This window comes from Narcine bancroftii, chromosome 8 (genome assembly GCF_036971445.1).
Source record: "Narcine bancroftii isolate sNarBan1 chromosome 8, sNarBan1.hap1, whole genome shotgun sequence".
Lineage (NCBI taxonomy): Eukaryota > Metazoa > Chordata > Chondrichthyes > Torpediniformes > Narcinidae > Narcine > Narcine bancroftii.
The window spans coordinates 75,331,393-75,349,601 of NC_091476.1; the positions used below are offsets into that span (position 1 = coordinate 75,331,393).

At 48.6% G+C, this 18,209-nt stretch overlaps 1 protein-coding gene across 5 annotated transcripts in view; it reads right to left on the reverse strand.

Moving 5' to 3' along the window:
* mark2b (MAP/microtubule affinity-regulating kinase 2b) overlaps window positions 1–18,209 on the reverse strand; it is a 111,938-nt gene that overhangs the window by 42,484 nt on the left and 51,245 nt on the right. For 3 of the 5 annotated variants that reach the window (XM_069894218.1, XM_069894217.1, XM_069894215.1), the window contains exons 2-3: window positions 10,945–11,130; window positions 9,998–10,051 (exon numbers count right to left, since the gene is read on the reverse strand). In XM_069894218.1, the coding sequence (XP_069750319.1) occupies window positions 9,998–10,051; window positions 10,945–11,073 (183 nt within the window). In that variant the 5' untranslated portion in view covers window positions 11,074–11,130. Of the gene's footprint in view, window positions 1–9,997; window positions 10,052–10,944; window positions 11,131–12,319; window positions 12,343–17,024; window positions 17,096–18,209 lie in introns of those variants that run through there. The other 2 variants (XM_069894216.1, XM_069894220.1) reach the window with 2 other exon arrangements.

Sequence of the window (18,209 nt, forward strand, 5' to 3'; positions counted from 1 at the left end):
GGGCACCAGACTCCACTCCATCGAAGACATAAACAAGAGGCGGTGTCTTAAGAGAGCAGCCTCTATCCTCAAGGACTGCCCCCACCCCCCCAGGCCGCGCCCTCTTCACTCTACTACCATCCGGACAGAGATCCAGGAGCCTGAACACGAACACTCGACGGCACAAGGACAGCTCCTTCCCCTCTGCCACCAGATTCCTGAACGATAATGAACCACAGAGACTGCCTCACTTTATCCTACTTTTTTTTTGCATTCATTTATTTATTTTTAAAGGTGGTTTTGTATTAATATTTGCACTGTAATGCTCCTGCAAAACAATGAATGAAGTGGCATGTTCATGACCATAAATCCTAATTCTATGTATCAGGAATCTGCTGGTGAACATTCAAATCAGCTTCTTCCCTGTCGCCATCATATTTCTGGCCAAACAATAAACCTATGGCCACCCATCTCATTTTTTCTCTTTTTTGCACTAATTATGCTTTTTTAAAAAAATCTTACAGAATTGTAATTTAGCGTTGTCATATACTGAGATTAAAAAGGAAAACTTAAAAACAGTAATGTATAAAAGGGGATGGAGGTTGTGAAGAGGTGGAAAAGAAGTGAAAATAAAGATATAAGATGGCCACGTTGGACCATATGACTATAAATATTAATGGAATATATAACCAAGTTTAAGTGTATCCCATTGGAAGAAAAAAAATCACATAATTTCAAAGACAAAGTTACAATGTTTGAAAAAATCTAGGAACCATATATGGAACATAACTGAAAGAACAGGCCAAGGACCACCACCACCTAAAATGATAAGAACATAAACACGATCAGATTTAATGTGGATAAGTAGATGATATGTCTTTTTTGTTTGTATTCCTTTTGTATAAAGATATTGTTTTATTGTATTTTATATGTTCAATATTTACTGTTTTTGGAGGGGGGGTGGGAAAGGGGAAGGAAGGGATGGGGTAAAAAGAGAAAATGTCACTGTGAATATTTAAAGAGATGCATCTGTAAATATATTGGTTGATATGGTTCATAGTGCGATAAATAAAGATTTACAAAAAAAAATATTGTAATTTAGCACCACGCTCTGGCGCAAAACAACAGCTTTTGTGACACATGTTCACAGCAATAAACCTGATTCTGATCTGCAACGCCGACCATTTTCCCCTTTCCACGGACATCCCCCCCGACCTTGGTGACTTCCTCTCACAGGGTGCCTTTTGCTTTATGCAGAATTAACCAAGGACCCAGCTCAGAAAGTGCAACATTAAAGAACGCTAAGGGCCTGGGCCTGGCAGCTCGAGTAACACATTCAGAGCGATTCTTGGCTCATTGCACTTTTAAGGCAATGCACAAGTCTCTCAGAAACAAACTGTGGCAGGAAATGGAAATTATAATTAAACAGTTTAAACCAAGTAATTAGCCGGAGTTAAAAGATATTTAACTCAGAATATCGGGCGTGTGGGGAGGTAAGAAAGAAAAAACATTATGAGGGGAAAAAACAAGCAAAGCCAACTTAATGATGGGTCTTCTCTACAGCAGTATTGCAGGATCTCTGTGTAAAAAGGGCTAGGGTCTCTTCCTCTGAGGGGCGCCAGGTGACAGCCATGGTGACTCTTAGCACGAAAATCTGCACACTGTGGTTGAAGCAGAAACACAATGCTAGAGAAACTCCGCAGTTCACTGTACTTCATATGGCAAAGATCGTTTCGGGCTTGACCCTTCCTTCATCAAGGTATCACGAAGGGAACTGATGAGAAAAGAAGACTGAAGCAGGTGGAAGTGCCTGGAGGATTCTGGATTGTGTCGAAGATTTGGATCTGGAGCTGCAGAGTGAGAAGGAGCACTGGAGGAAAATGCACACTCAGTAGCCCCCTTTTACACAGCCTCTTCAAGGCAGGAATATTCCACCACGCTGTTCTGTGTAAAAGGTACGAGCACGGAATGCGGGGGGGAGAGAGGAGGAGGTAGTCACAGGGCTGAAGCGACGCTTGTAGGCTGGACCAGGACAGGAAAGAATGTGTATGTATGTGTACGTCATGTCACACTAGACACCGACCCGTCTGTTACATGTCACGCCTCTTTGGCTTCCAGAATACCGGCGTACTTGACACACTGGGGCAGCATTATGCTGCACGGTTTAGTTCAGCTTAAACAAGTAAAGCCACCTTAATGACGGATCTTCTTTACAGCAGTGTCAGAGGATCCCTGTGTAAAAAGGGCTGGGGACTCTGAAGGGATTCTCTTCTGTTTCTCTCTTACTCGGAGAGTGGCGCCGGGCGACTCTTAGCCTTACAGCAGGAAAAAGGCAATTTTGTGTAATTATTTAAATAATTACAGCCCTTCCAGACCACGAGCCCGTGCCACCCGCCCAATTACACCACAACCCCAATACATTTGGAAAGGTGGGAGCAGCCAGAGGAAATGCAGGCAGATACGGGGAAAAGCTCCCCACAGACAGCGCCCGATTGGAACCCCGATCTCTGGTGCTGTTACATCCTTCCTGCAATGAGGTGAGCAGACGGAACTTGCTCTTTTATTTTAATTGAGACATACAGCACGGTAACAAGTCTTTTTTGGCCCATGGCCTCTATGACACCCAATTGACCTGGAAACCCCGGTACGTTTTGAAGGGTGGGAGTTCCCAGGGGAAACTCACGCAGACACGGGGAGATGGTACAGATTCCTTCCAGTCAATGCCGGTTGCTGGCGCTGTAACAGTGCTGTGCGAACTGCGATACTGACCAAGATATTCCAGGTGTGGGCTACAGAATTTTACAACCTTGCAACATTAACTATCAGTGATCTCCAGCTCCGAACCTTCATGCCGCAGAGAGGAGCCTCTTGATTCCCTTCTGACAAACCTTGCCGGCTCAGGTTTCGCTCTGCCAAGTTGCCTCATTTCAGGAAAATCCAGTCCTGCCAGAGAATTGGAACTCCCCCACCCATTGTTCCCATTGAAAGGATCAGGGGAGAGAGGTTTCGGATGACAGGAGTGTGACTCCCCACCTCGCCTCCGACCTGCAGGCGAGGGGCGGCCTCAAAACCCAAAATCTTGCCCGCTCCCTGATTCCCGTCTCTGTCGACAATGGCCTTGCTCCTTTGCTGAGTCAAGGCAGGAGACACTGCAAGACACTGGAATCTGGAGCAGAACACCGTCGACTGGACGAAATTAGTGGGCCAAAAGGTTTCAGTGGGAGAGAAAGAATGGTCGACATTTTGGGTTGGACCACCAAGGTCACCGACCACACGCTGCAGGACCTGCTGAGTTCCTCCCACAGGATACATAGAACATTACAGCACCAGTACAGGCCATTCAGCCCTCAAAGTTGTGCTGACCTATATATTCCTATCCCAAAAAAATTAAACACTCCCCCTATCTATTTTTCTTTCATCCTTTTGACTCTCTCTTAAATGCCCCTAATGTTCCATCCTCCATGGCAAGGCATTCCAGCCACCCATAATTCTCTTGAGTACAAAAAGAAATTTATCCCTGATGTCTCCCCTAAATTTCCCTCTCTGTATGTCCTAATCCTCCCCTCGAAAAAGCCACTGACTGTCCACCACTCAGAATCTTCTCTTACTTTTTGCTTTTCCTTTAGGGTTCAAGATTCTTTTATTGCTGTGCACTTAATGTGACACAAAACTGTATTTAGTCTGCTGTATGGCAGACAAAGATTTATCATCACCAGATGTAGCCCACCTCCCCCTTACAGTCAGAGAAAGAAGCAATCTAGTGCCCTTCAGTCACCTTTACTTCTAGGCCCTTTCAAACTGCCATGTAAAATGGGGGTTAACCAGGCAATTTGCATGAGTAGGGGGTGGCAACAGATGGGCGTGCATTGACGGCTGGCAGGGGGCAAATGACAGGGGTGGGGAGGTACTGGCAGCCAGTGGGGGGGTGGGATTGGGGACTGAGAGCCAATGCTTCCCTTGAGTGCCTGCTGCGTCACTCACCACATCATTGCAGGGACTGGATCCTCCTTAAATCACCGGGTCAGGGATTTAATAGGTAGGTCCGCCTCCAATTTAAAAGGTGTATCCTACACCCACGACCCAGTAATCGCACCCAGGTCCCAGGAGGACTTACCTGGGCGCTGCAATTTTAAAGCACCTACTGAGTGTCTGACATTCTCGCAGCCTCTCCAGCGACATAGACTTCAGTCCAAACCATCAGAAACCCGAGCTCCAGATCCAAACCTCAGCGCCTGAGGCCCCTCGGGTACCCTTCCTGCTCTTGGCATCCTCTCGCGTCAAGGACGAAGCAGAATGAGCCAGAAGCAGGAAATCCCAGAATTCAGACAACGCTGGTTGGGGGAGGAACCAGACCAACAAATGGAGTTTGATGTGATCAGGGATGAGGTAAGAATTTATCACGTTTGTGCAAAAGGAGATGGAAGGGAGGATTGGAGGGCCTTGGATTGAGTGCAGGTCAGTGGGACTTGGGAAGAAAAAGTAGTTCGGCACAGACTAGATGGGCTGAAATGGCCTGTTTCTATGCTGTAATTGCTTTATGATTTCTATGGAGAGACAGAGCTGGGGGAAGACAATGGGAGAAGAAGTGGGGGTTGGTGTTTAATAGAGAAGTTGACGCTAATGCCATCCGGCATCGGGAGAAGAGGCATTATTCCAATTTGTGGATGGTCTCAGTCTGGCAGTGCATGAGACAATGGACGGACGTGTCAGTGAGGGAATGGGACGGGGAATTGAAATGGGCGGCCACTGGGAGATCCCTGCTATTACCGCGGACAGAGCCGAGGGGCTCCACAAACCGATCCCCCATGGATGCTGAAAAGACCGGGTGAGTTCCTCCAGCATTTTGATGTGTTTTTACTGCACACTCTCGCCCTTTCAGAGAGGAAAAGTGGCTTCTGGCAAAGTGGCATCATTGCTGAGCTGTGAACTCAGAAGATGAGTGGGCTTTGATGCAGGGTTGCCCTGGGAACCCAGCCGAGTGTACAGCACGAACAACTGCTGCAGACAGCAGTGTGCTTCTTCATGTCTCCACTTGTCTGAAGGCAGGCTGAGTAATTAGCAGGCCAAGAGAAGCAGGGAAGTCTGATGACAGGGCTTGGCTAACGTGCGACACAAAGGGAGCAGGAAGGAAAAGCCCCGGAACCGTCATGCGCACTGCAAAGAGGGAGCTTGAGGGATCAGTCGGTGCAAACACGCTGCAGTCTGACAGTCACACGGCAGAGAAGCAGGCCCTTCAGCTCACTCGATCTGCTCCTATCTCAAAGCACCTATCTTGGACCGTTCACATTGCATCGTAAAGTGAAATGATCGCGCCAGGATCGACCCGTAAAGATGGTTTTCTGCGCCGCTCCTGCCAAGAGGCCGATGTCCTGGCTCCTGCCGGGAGCCCAAGATGGCGCCCGGCAATTGGGGGGAGCGGCGTCTCCTTACAAAACCTATGTTGTGATTTGGAACGGATGTGCAGATTGCCGTCACTCTCTCTCTCCCACCCTCCCCGGCGAAGGCAATCTGCACAAATTCCAGATCATGTCCAGCCACCCTCTGCGGAGCCAGTTTAGTCGCCGACCACCCAACCATGCGACAGGTAATACTGGGTTACATGGTACCAGTGGCACTCAAACAAGTGACCTTTTTGCACTAATTATTTGTTTTTTTTAAAATATCGTGCGTACGGAATTGTAATTTATAGCATTTTTGCACCTGTTATGTACAATACTGCTGCCGCAAAAACAACATATTTTGTGACCTGATTCTGATTCCATCCACACCCCACCTCCCCCCACCCTCCTTCAGATGCTCTTGAGCTGACAGCAGGGCTGAAAACACTTAGGAGGTCAGGCAGTATCCGTGGAAAGAGAAGCACAGTGGGGAGTGTGGCAGAACGCCGGGATGAAGGGCCTCGGACTCTGTTTTCCTCCCCACAGATGCTGCCTGGCGCCTTGGACGTTGGCATTTTCTACTTTTATTTCAAATTTCCATTCCTTTCTTGACTTTTGTTTCTTTGACACAAGATGCTCTTAGGACTATTTTAGTTTCAACGCGCAGTCCGAGCAGGAATGTTTACATTTCTCTTCCTTGTACACGAAGCTTTTCTTGAGAAAAGTTTTTTTTTGCACCACTGATAAGTAAAATTTCTGCCTCGCCTGCAGGAAAAAGAATCTCAGGGTTGTATGTAATAATTTTTTTTTATATGTAGACATTCAGCATGGTAACATGCCCTTTTGGCCCACGAGCCGTGCCGTCCAATTACACCCAATTAACCTACAACCCTCGGTTTGTTTTGAAGGGTGGGATGAAACCAGGGTTCCTGGAGACAGACATGGGGAGAACAGACAGCGCGGGATTTGAACCCCAGTGCTGATCACTGGTGCTGTAGCAGCTTTGCGCTGACCGCTACATCAATCATGCTACCTGTACCATGTACTGTATGTTCTCTGACAATAAATCTGAACTTGAATTTCATTGCACATCATCAAATGAGGATCCACACCGTGCCCCACCAGACAGTTTTTGCTTCTGTGTAGGTGACTGACAGGGGCAGGTTTATCACAAATACTCCATGTCCACCACAGTGTTAGTAGAAAACATGATGAGCTGACGTGCCTGGGTTGAGGCCATCAGACGAAAGTGAGAGTCGAGGGGGTCTAGACGGCTGCACCAGCCTGGCTCAACGTGCGGCTCAGGGTAAAGGCATGTGGCCCCCAAGACATGACACAATCCCATGCTCCAGAAGTTAGGTCCCATCAATAATGCAGTTATGCTCACCTTTATTTTCACTCCAGCCCCCTGAGTGAAAAGTTTATGAGCCCCCTTCCCTGTGAAGCAGTCATGTTTTATTGGTTTCTTCCTTAATTTTCTCTGACTGACCACTTCAAAAACATAATCCCCATTGAAAATGGGGGAGGGACAGCAAAATGACAGCAGAATAGAATGCAGGGCAGTAAAACAGGGGAACAGGCCCCTCGGCCCACGTGTCTGCTGCTTGCACCTGATAGACATCCCTCGGTCCCCTTCATGTCCACGTGTCCATCAAGAAGCCTCTTAAACGGCCGGCATGGTTAGCACAATGCTGTTACAGCGCCAGCGACTAGGGTTCGAATCTGGTGCTATCTGTGAGGAGTTTGCATGCTCTCCCCACGTCTGCATTGTGTTCCTCTGAGTGCTGCAGTTTCCTCCCACCGTTCAAAACATACGGGGGTTGCAGGTTAATTGGGCGTCACGGGCCCGAGGGCCAGCAGGGCCTGTTACCAAGCTGTATGTCTGTATACATGGATGTCTAAAAGCCACTCCTTCCACCACTACTCCTGGCAGTCCGTTTCAGGCACCCGCCACTCTGTGTTGGATCTCGGGATCCCAGGCTGCAACTAGTAAATGATCAGGTGGTCCATCAGCTGTGGGATCTTAAAATATCATGGCTGACGGACCATTTATGGAGCTGTCGGGGTGCAGATGGAGCTGACCGCACTAGCACACGGCAGGGAAACCGCGCTGCATGGGGAAAGAACAGAAAAATGGCTGCTCCGTCTGGGGAAGGCTTCCTTTTCAGACAAGAACCTCCTTTAGGGAGACTGCTACTGACCCATCTCCTCCTTGCTCTGGGCAGTGCCCTGGGGTGTGGAGCAGACTGCCACACTGGCTCTGAAGGGGACTCGACGTTGAGTCTATGACCAGGCGCACAAACACTCAGGCAGCCTCTGGCTTCACTAACACAGCCGCTCTCCTGGGACTGAAATATTTTTGCGAGGCTCAGGCTCAGACAACAAAGCACCCTGTTTCTATAGCAACGCTAAGCACTGGAGCAGGAGGTCTGGTAATCAACTGAACTCAATAGACTGGGCACCCCAGCCCACATGCCTAGTCACTCCCTGGCGACAAAATGTGAGGGGGGGGCTGGGGCCCAGCTGGCAGACCTGCATGTCCTCCCCCCACATGGTCCTGCTGGCTGAGAGGACTGCTGGGAGTGGGGGGTGGGTCAGGCAGCAGGGGCGACCGGCAGTGACAGCACTCAGGGCTCACGTGATCTCCCTGGGGCACCAGGCTTCAACACACACACACACACACAGGTCTCTTTGTGGCAGAGGCCCATGCTCAGGGCAAGGTGGGATGTTGCCCCAGACGCTGACGCCCACACATAGAAACATAGAAGATAGGAGCAGGAGTAGGTCATTCGGCCCTTTGAGCCTGCTCCGCCATTCAATGAGATCATGGCTGATCTTAAAGTTCAGTACCCTGTCCCCGCCTTCTCTCCGTAACCTCTAATTCCCTTATACTGAAGAAATATATCTAATTCCCTCTTAAATATATTCAATGAACCTGCCTCTACTGCCCTCTGTGGCAATGAATTCCACATTCACCACCCTCTGGGTAAAGAAATTCCTCCTCATCTCGGTCCTAAATGGTTTGCCTATTATCCTCGAACCATGGCCCCGGGTTCTGGACTCTCCCACCATTGGAAACATCCCTTCTGCATCCACTCTGTCCAGTCCTGCCAGAATTTTATATGTCTCTATGAGATCCCCTCTCAATCTTCTAAACTCCAGCGAGTACAATCCCAATTTGCGCAATCTTTCCTCATAAGTCATTCCTGCCATTCCAGGTATCAGCCTGGTGAATCGCCTCTGCACTCCCTCCATTGCAAGAACATCCTTCCTTAGATAAGGTGACCAAAACTGCACACAATACTCCAGGTGTGGTCTCACCAAGGCCCTGTACAGCTGCAGTAAGGTATCCTTATTCCTATACTCAAACCTTCTTGATATGAAGGCCAACATACCATTTGCCTTTTTAACCGCCTGCTGTGCCTGCATGCTCGCCTTCAGAAACTGGTGCACAAGAACCCCTAGGTCTCTCTGCACTTCCCCATCTCCCAATCTATTGCCATTCAAATAGTAATCTGCCCTCCGGTTTGTATTACCAAAGTGGATAACCTCACATTTATCCACATTGTAGTGCATTTGCCATGTATTTGCCCAGTCCCCCAATTTATCCAAATCACACTGGAGCTTCCTGACCCCCTCTTCAGAGCACACAACCCCTCCTAGCTTAGTGTCATCTGCAAAGTTGGAGATATTACATCCAATCCCCACATCTAGATCATTAATGTAAATTGTGAACAGCTGGGGTTCCAGTACAGATCCCTGTGGCACCCCACTGGTCACCGCCTGCCACTCAGAAAATGAGCCGTTTATCCCAACCCTCTGTCTTCTATCTGCCAGCCAGTTCTCAATCCACATCAATACCTTGCCCCCAATCTCATGAGTCTTGATTTTGCATGCCAGTCGTTTATGTGAAACCTTATCGAAGGCCTTTTGGAAGTCCAGGTACACCACATCCACTGGCTCTCCCCCATCTATTTTACCTGTCACCATCTCAAAGAATTCCAATAGGTTTGTCAAGCACGATTTACCTTTTGTAAATCCATGTTGATTCTGTCCGATCCCTTCTCTGCTATTACATCCTTAATAATGAATTCCATCATTTTGCCCACTACTGATGTAAGGCTAACCAGCCTATAATTTCCCCACTTTTTCTCTACCCCCCTTTTTAAATAGTGGGGTAACATTAGTTACCCTCCAATCCATGGGTACTGATCCTGAGTCTATTAAGTTCTGGAAAATAATTCTTAAAGCATCTGTCCACTTCCTTAAGTACCCTAAGATGTAGATTACCAGGCCCTTGGGATTTATCGACCTTCAATCCCTTCAATTTCCCCAAGACCATGTCCTTAGAGATACTGATTTCTTTCGGCCCCTGGCATGGGGGCTGTGATAGTACAGATCTATCACCAATGTATATAGTGTATATAGTTACAGTATCTAGACTGTGCTTACAGCGATTGGCTGCGAGCTTAGCCACGCCTACTGTCTGGGCCTTAAAGGGTTGTGTCCCTAGCCAGGTCGGATCATTCCGGACTGGTCGGCCACCTGTGAAGAGCTCCTGTCTTTTGCTAATAAAAGCCTTAGTTTGGATCAACAGGTCTTTGATTCTTTCGACGAACTCTACAGGGGCTCACGCTTACCTTCTGCAAGCTGGACGAGTTCAGCTGGGTTTTGTCAATTATTTTAACAGCAACCTAGTAAAGGGAAAATTACAGTCAACTTCAGATCAAACGCTCACTCCCCCAGCACTCCTTCCCCTTCCCCTCGCCACCCCAGCGCTCCCTCCCCTCTCCCACCCACCCTGGCAATCCCTCCCCTTCCCCTCACCACCCCGGCGCTTCCCACCAACCCCGGCATTCCCTCCCCTTCCCCCAACCACCCCAGAGCACCCTCCCCTTCCTAACCCAGTGCTCCCTCCCCTCTCCCACCCACCTCGGCATTCCCTCCCCTTCCCCCACCCACCCTGGTTCTCCCTCCCCTTCCCCTACCTATCCCTGAGTTCCCTCCCCTTCTCAGCACACACTGACACCTCCTCCATCCCCTCACTGCCCCGGCAGTCACACTCCGACCTTCCCGTGCTCCCTCTCTCTCAACTACCCTGGACCTTCCTCACTCTCTCGGCCTCTCCCACTATCCTTCCCTCGCCACCCTTTCTTCACTAACCTCACCCTCCCATACCACCCCAGCACTCCAAAACCCCAGCTCTCCCTCATGACCCTCCTCACCTCTCCAGCACTTCCTCACTACCCCAGGCCTCCCTCACCACCCCAGCACACACTCAAACTCCCCCCCCTTCCCTCACTACCCAACATAAGGGACTCCCACCCACTCTGCTCCAAAGCCCCGCAACATTCTGGCCCTGAGGAAAGATGCACGTACTGGAGTTGGGACATTCACTCCCCTCCCTTGCCAGTACTGACACCTCGTTGGGACTGTTGCCCTCACCCCCCCCCCCCCCGTCAGGACTGCGCCAACCCGCCCCCCCACCCCCCCCCATCCTTTGCTGGGACAGTGATTGATAGCATGGAGCAACTGCTGATACCAGATGCCCACCCACTCACCGATGACCGAGCAGGCCCCAGCTTACCTCTTTGCCTGTCAGGACGTGGCGTGCCAGCTTCACCTTGGCGAAGTTGCCTTTGCCGATCGTCTTGAGCAGCCGGTAGTTGCCGATATGAGGAGTGTCCTCGGCTATGGAGCTGCGACACCGTGGCATGCTGGGCCTGCCGCTGGGCTTGTGATGGGTCTGGGGGTCTGTGTGACCCACTGTGTGCTGCGGGCAAACGCAAACACAGAGGTGTCAGAACTGGGAAGGCATGCAAAATGAAGCGAAGGAGATAGTGAAGAAGACTGAAAAGTTGACACGATCATAGTCCAACAAACAAATGAAGAGAAAGAAACATTCTCCATACATGTGAGGAGAAGAGGCGGATCAACCCTCACGTCAGCCAATGACACGGGGGGGGGGGGGGATGTTTAATGACCCTTTGGAGCAACAGGGATTAATCAGAGACAGCCAACGTACCTCGACGTGATCTACCGGGATCATTGCCTGAAGAGAGCGTGCAAAATCAATGAGGACCCCTTCCACCCTTCTCACAGCATCTTTCACTGCTCCCGTCAGGGTAGAGATCCAGGAGGATCAGAGGCAGCTCCACCGGGCTGAGAAACAGCTTCTTCCCACGGGCAGTGAGAAAGCTGAACAACCCATGGAACTGCTCACACTGACCCTCCGAGCTCTCATATTCATGAAACAATATTTATTTGTATAGACAAAATACTTGTCCTGTATGTATATTGTTTGTCTGTGTGGGTTATATCTGGGTGTTTTGCACCGAGGACCGGACGGAGAACGCTGTTTCATCTTGTACAATCCATAATGACAATAAACTTGATTTGACTTGTAACCAAGGAGCTGATTGCGGCCTTTAGGAGGGGAAAACCAGAGGTGTACGATCCAGTGATTATCAGGGGATCGGAAGTGGAGAGGGGAGCCACAGTAAATTCCTGAGTCACTATCTTGTGGAGGTCTTTTCCTGGACCCAGCACACGAATATCATCGTGAAGAAAGCAAGTCAGTGCCTCGACTTCCTCGGGAATGTGCAGGGGTTCAGTATATCAGCGCATTCCTTAGCAAACATGTGTAGTGGAAAGTACACTGACCGGCTGCAGCACAGCCTGGCACAGGGGCACCAGAGTGGAAAGCCCTGCAAAAGGTAGGGGACATCAGATGTAAAGCCCTCCCTGCCATCCAGAAAATCTACATGGAATACTGCCATTGGAGATCAGCAGTGATCATCAAAGATCCACACCACCCAGCTGCTGCCATCAGGAAAGACTCGCACCACCAGGTTCAAGAACAGCTGCTACCCCTCCACCATCAGACTCAGAGACTCATTTAAGGGCCCTTACTTTGCACATAATTTATTAATACAGGTGTACCCTGCTTTACGAATACTCACTTGATGAAAATTCACTTTTATGAAGAATCCTGTGTTCGCTTTTACGAAAGAAATTTGAATGGGTTTTCACTTTTACGAAAATAGCCTTCAATTGTAGTGAACGGGTCTTTGTTTTACGCCATTTCGTCTTACGAAAGGTTTCCTAGGAACACTCTAGTTTCGTAAAGTGGGGTATACCTGTAAATATATATTTTATTCTGTATCTGTACCATTTGTCTACATTTCTCTCTTTTGTATACATATATTTTTCTTGAGTTCAGTTTACACTACAAGTGGTCATTCTGCCTGGCCTGCAGTTCAAAGAATCTCAGGGATTTTGTCTGTGATGTCATGTATGTACTCTGGCAATAAATCTGAACTTGACCAAGAGATAGGACAGTTTACCCACCAACATGCACATCTGTGGAACATGGGAGGAAACTGGAGCATCCAGTTCCCATCTTCACTCGAAACAAAATCCTGGTGAACCTCCTCTGCACTCTCTCCACTGTTGGTGCACCCTTTCTATACCTTGCTGACCAGAATGTTCACACAGTACTTCACCCGGAGTGCTACAAAGCGGGAACAGGCCCTTCAGCCCAACTTGTCCATGCTGACCAAGCCAGTCCCACTTACCTGCATCCAGCTCATATCAAACCCTACCTATCCACATACCTGGCTGAACATTTTGAATACTATAACTGCCATTTTACCATGTCCTCTGGCAACATGTTCCACGATTATTAAGTCTGTACTGTGAATGACTGATTCAATTTAATTCTTTGAAAAGGTGTAGCAATGAGAGAAGGATGGTAGATGTGATATACACAGACCAACAAAGCCTTTGGTCAGGTCCTTTGCAGTGGTGAAACATAGCTACATTTACCATTTCTAATGGGGTGAGCAGGGCTGTGTACTTGCCCCAGCCTTGTTCAATCTGTTCTTCACTTGCATGCTGTCAAGTGCTGTTCAAGGTCTGGAGGATAGAGTGTACATCAGGTACTGACTGGACGGCTCTCTCTTCATCCTTCGCCACTTGAACACACAGACAAAGTGCCTCCACACAGTCATTCAAGAAACCCTTTCTGCTGGTGACTGTGCGCTCTTGGCTCACAAAGACAGTGATTGACAGTTAATACTGAACAAATTCTCAGACGCTACTCCACTCTTTGGCCTGACCATCAAGATTGAGGTTCTCCATCAGTCCGTGCCAAACACCAGCAACACAGAACCAAAAAAATCACTGCTGACGACACCAAGCCGACAAATGGAAACAGCTTCAAATACTTAGGGAGCATTCTCTTGGGTCTTTGGACAAAGAAATTGACTCCTGAATCAGCAAGGCCAGCCAGGCTCTGGGGAGGCTGCATACCAGAGTGCTCAATCAACACAATGTCCGCATCTCCACAAAGCTGTAAGTCTCCAGAGCTGTGGTCATCCCTTCTCTCCAACATGGATGTGAGACCTGGACTCTGTACCGATGACACATCGAACAACTGGAGAAATTCCACATGCGCAGCCTCCGTTCCATCCTTGGCATCCGTTGGCAAGACCGTGTCTCCAACATGGAGGTCTTGGGTCACCAGAGCCCAGATGTGGTGGGTGGGACACGTCGTCAGAATGGGCAACCACCTTAGGCCCCGCCAGGTGCTCTATAGTGAACTGCAGACAGGAAGGAGGCCTCGTGATCATCCACACAAGCGCTATATAGAGGTTGTGAAGGAAACCTTCCGCTACTGTGACATCCGGCCAAGAGACCTAGAAGCTGCCGCTGCTGACAGATCCCGTTGGCGAGCCCTGGGGTATGAAGTCTACACCAGTTTTGAAGACGGGCACTGCCAAAAACTGGAGGAAGGTTGTGAACAGTGTCACAAAGCAGCAGCCACGGTTATTACAACCACGGACCTCCAGTGCCCCCCATTGTGCTAGACTCTGCACAGTGATGGGGACTGCAAGGTGTCCATAGAGGAACTGCACAACAGCGTGTCTTCTTCAAACAAGGATGACTGACCGGTACAAGGGAGAGTACATTGGTAAACTGCATCCAAAATTGGCTTGGCAATAGTTTAACACTGGAAGCTGAAATTTGTCATAAAATGCCAAGTATAGTGAGTCCAACAGTTCCAGTATCTCAGTGCACATTTAACATTTCTACAGCCCGGTAAGGAAAGCGGCTTATAGCATTACAATAAGAAGGAATTAATACCAAGCAATGAGAGCACTACTGTGGGGCTCATTCAGGAGCTTGATGGCTGCAAGAAACAGTTTTCAAGCCTGATGATGTGGACTTTCACACTCATAAGCCTTTTCCTTATTGGGAGGGGGGAGAAGAGAGGGTGTCTGGGATATGATAGGTTCATTGGTTGCCTTACTGAGGCAGCCAGACACCTAGATGGAGTCAGGGAGGGGAGCTCGCAGGGTGTTCCAAACTGCATTCACCACCTCTTGCAGCTTCGAACCATAGAACACTACAGCCCAGAACCAGGCCCTTCATCCCATCTAGTCTGTGCCAAACTATTATTCTGCCTCATCCCACTGACTTACACCCAGGCTAAAACTGGCCATCCATGTAGGGATTCACACAACCCCTGCTCAAAGGTATATAAAGTGCACATTCACCACTGCATCTGGCAGCTCATTCCACACTTGTTTGGTTGTGCACCAAGGACTGGAGAACACTGTTTCGTCAGGTTGTTCTTGAGCAATCAGGTGGCAATCAACTTGAACTTCAACAACATTGGGCTTGTTACATCAAAGCAGATAAATAAAGGCCATCTCTCACTCCCAGCATCTAGCCAGCCTTTTATACAAGAAATACAGGTTCCTAACTGGTACAATACCCAGAGGTGCATGCGCGTTACCACAGCTGTTGTGAAAATTGACAGCTTAATGTAAGGCACGACTCTCCGGTCAGCCAGCATGGGCAGGATGGGAGATGAACAAAACTCCATGGTTCAGTCCTGTTTTCCCAGGCTGAACATCACTGGATCCAAGGGATGCCAATGGGTGGGAGATTGCAGCGGGCGGCAGGGGTAAAGACATAACAATGCTGCAAAATCCACCAGCAAATGCGCCACTTTTAATTTCCTCTGGACCACAAAGATTTAGATTCCTGAACACCTTTGTGTGTATTTTATGGATTTTGAGCTGGTGATCACAAGAATCACCTTAAAATTTTCCTATTCATGTACCTTTTTTAAGATATAACCTACTTTGTGATTTCCTGTCATATTTTAAGTCAACTTCAAGCACGTAAAACCATGAAGAGCGACGTTGAAATTTTGTTTTCTGCGTTCGCACTCACTCCTTCACCACTGATCTCTGCGCCGTCAGTGACGAACACAGTGAAAGGTTTCACCCGGACACTGCAACCTTGGAAAGGTGGAATCAGGGCAACTGGAATCTACCAATGCTGGTCAACTATTGTTGGACACTGACATGAGAGGCATCAGATGCCGAGTACAAACGAAAATCAGTGGCAAAACATTTTTAGGTTGGTTGAAGTAACGTACATCATTATGCGATTAAAGGTGCTAAATTCAATAGGAGTTGGTTTAATGTTTCTCCAACTTCCTGCGTGATAGAACAAATCTGAAATTACATTTGTGTCCAGCTCGAGATTCTCTCTCATAATTCCCCAATTTTGTTTCAGGAAGAAAACCTTTATAAAAAAATTTGTGGTCCAGTGTTTTAGATTAACAGCTGGAATGGGCCATCTGTTTAAGGGAGAGATGGACTTTATTCCCAGACGGTGATGAGTCTCGGGAACTTTTTCTCAAGGGCCAGTGGAAGCAGTCTTCAAATACTTCCAAGGCAAAGATAGTTACATTCTTAATCTCGAATGCCTCCCCAGTTGCTCATAATTCACCCCTCCTTTATCATTCCCCATGCAAGCTCCCCTCATGAACATTGGCTGAGAGGTGATCTGTACAGACCCATTGGCCTCAAGCCAGCACCCATTCCACACAGACATGCACGGTCAACAAATGGCCCAATGTAGTCGAGTCCCAGAGACCCGGGTTCGATCCCCACCTCTGCCGCTGTCTGTGTGAAGTTTGCACATTCTCCTTATGATCTGGTGGCTTTGCCCCCCCCCACTCTCAACCCAAGTACTCTGGTTTCCTCCCACGTGCTGTAGATTGCCCCCTCAGTGTGTGGCTGAGGGGTAATATCAAGTGGGGGATGAATACAATAGAGATACATTCTGGATAGAGTTAAACGAGACTGGGACAGGTGCCGGGGTTGAGCATGGTACACAGACGTGCTGGAAAAACTCAGCAGTTCACACAGCATCTATTGTGGAGAAACTCTGCATGGGCTAGCAGAAGCTTGGGGGCCAAATGGACTGATTTCCTGCTACATTTCTCTATGACCTGAGACCCAAATGCTGCTGTGTCAACAGCTTCTATCAACCAGTCTCAAAAGCCCAAGGCTTCACCATGGACGGAATAAGCCACGTGCAATCCCCGGAATCCTGGCTAAGCAACAGGAATGATACCAAACTACAACTCCAGTTTCTGCTGGCCAACTCACTGTCTCCCTCCCTTCCATTTCCCTCTGTCTTCATTCCCCCCCCACTCCCCGTTTGCTGCTGGGTCCTCCCTCCCTTAACCACCGATTACCTCCTTCCTGTGGGTCTGTGCTCCTCCCCGCCCCTCCCCACTGTGAAGGAATACGTTTAACGAATATGCTTCACAAAAGGTTAATCAGTTGGGTAAGAATGTACCTGCCAGTAGCTGCACATAGGCGGGATGTGACTGCCTTCGAACATGGCCTTCCCTGTGCTGTAGTGAGATACTACATTCTTTGTGATCTTAGTTACCAAGACCGAATAGTCAGGGCATCCTGTTTTTGCCAGCTTGTCTGCAGAAACCACAGGGGAACATATTGTTGTAAACACAAGAATCACCAGCTACGTGAAACTCGTGTAAAACTTGTATTTCATGCAGACCCCTGCCCAAAGGTGTATAAAAATGGGATGGATACTCTCTCTGCTTTGAGTGGGGCTCAGCGTAGAGAAGGATTTACTGAACTCTTTCTTTGTACCCCTCACTCCCACTAGCATTATCAAGGCTGAATAAAGAAACCGTTGTACGCTTAAGTGGTTGTGCTGTTTGTTTTATTACAGCCATGGGCTGACTTTCACACCCCCTCCATTTTGTTTGGGCAATTGTCCACGTTTTGATCATACCCTGATGAAGGGCTCAAGCCCAAAGCATTGGTGATGTATCTTAATCTTTGCTACATAAAGTACATTGTTTGACCTGCTGAGTTTCTCCAGCATTGTTTGTTTACTTAAACTATGATTCCCTCTCCCCACACTGCATTCCCACCTCTCTGACCAGCTTCTCCTCTCTCTCACGAACTCTCCTTCTGCCAAAATCTTCGCCTTGCTCCCAGCACCTCGAGGAGTGAGGTGCCACGACATCCAAAACTAACCATGAAGGGAACTTCAATGGCCAGCCAATCCAAGCACGGATTTAATTACAATCGCCCCAGCCCCCAAGTTAATTGGCAAAAAAAACTAACCTGTTCAACAGCACAGCTATGAACATGCTAATCAGAGTCATGGAGCATCCAAACAGGCCAGGCCCTAAGGTACTTGTTCACACTAACCATATTGGCATTCTGGGCCAGTTCCAGCTGTCTGCATTTGAACCACATCTTAGCCCTTCCTATTCGTGGATCTGCACGAACGCTTTGCGAACTGTGACAATGTACCCACTTAAACAGTTTTCTCTGGGCGTTCATTCCAGATACGGACCACACTCTGAATGTAAAAAGTTACCCTTCAGGCCCCATTCCCTGGCCAAAGTGTCTGTCCATGGTCTCGTCCACTGCCAGACTGCAAAAGAGCACCTCATCTTCAGCCTGGGAACCCTCCAGCCAGATGGTGTTAACATCGACTACT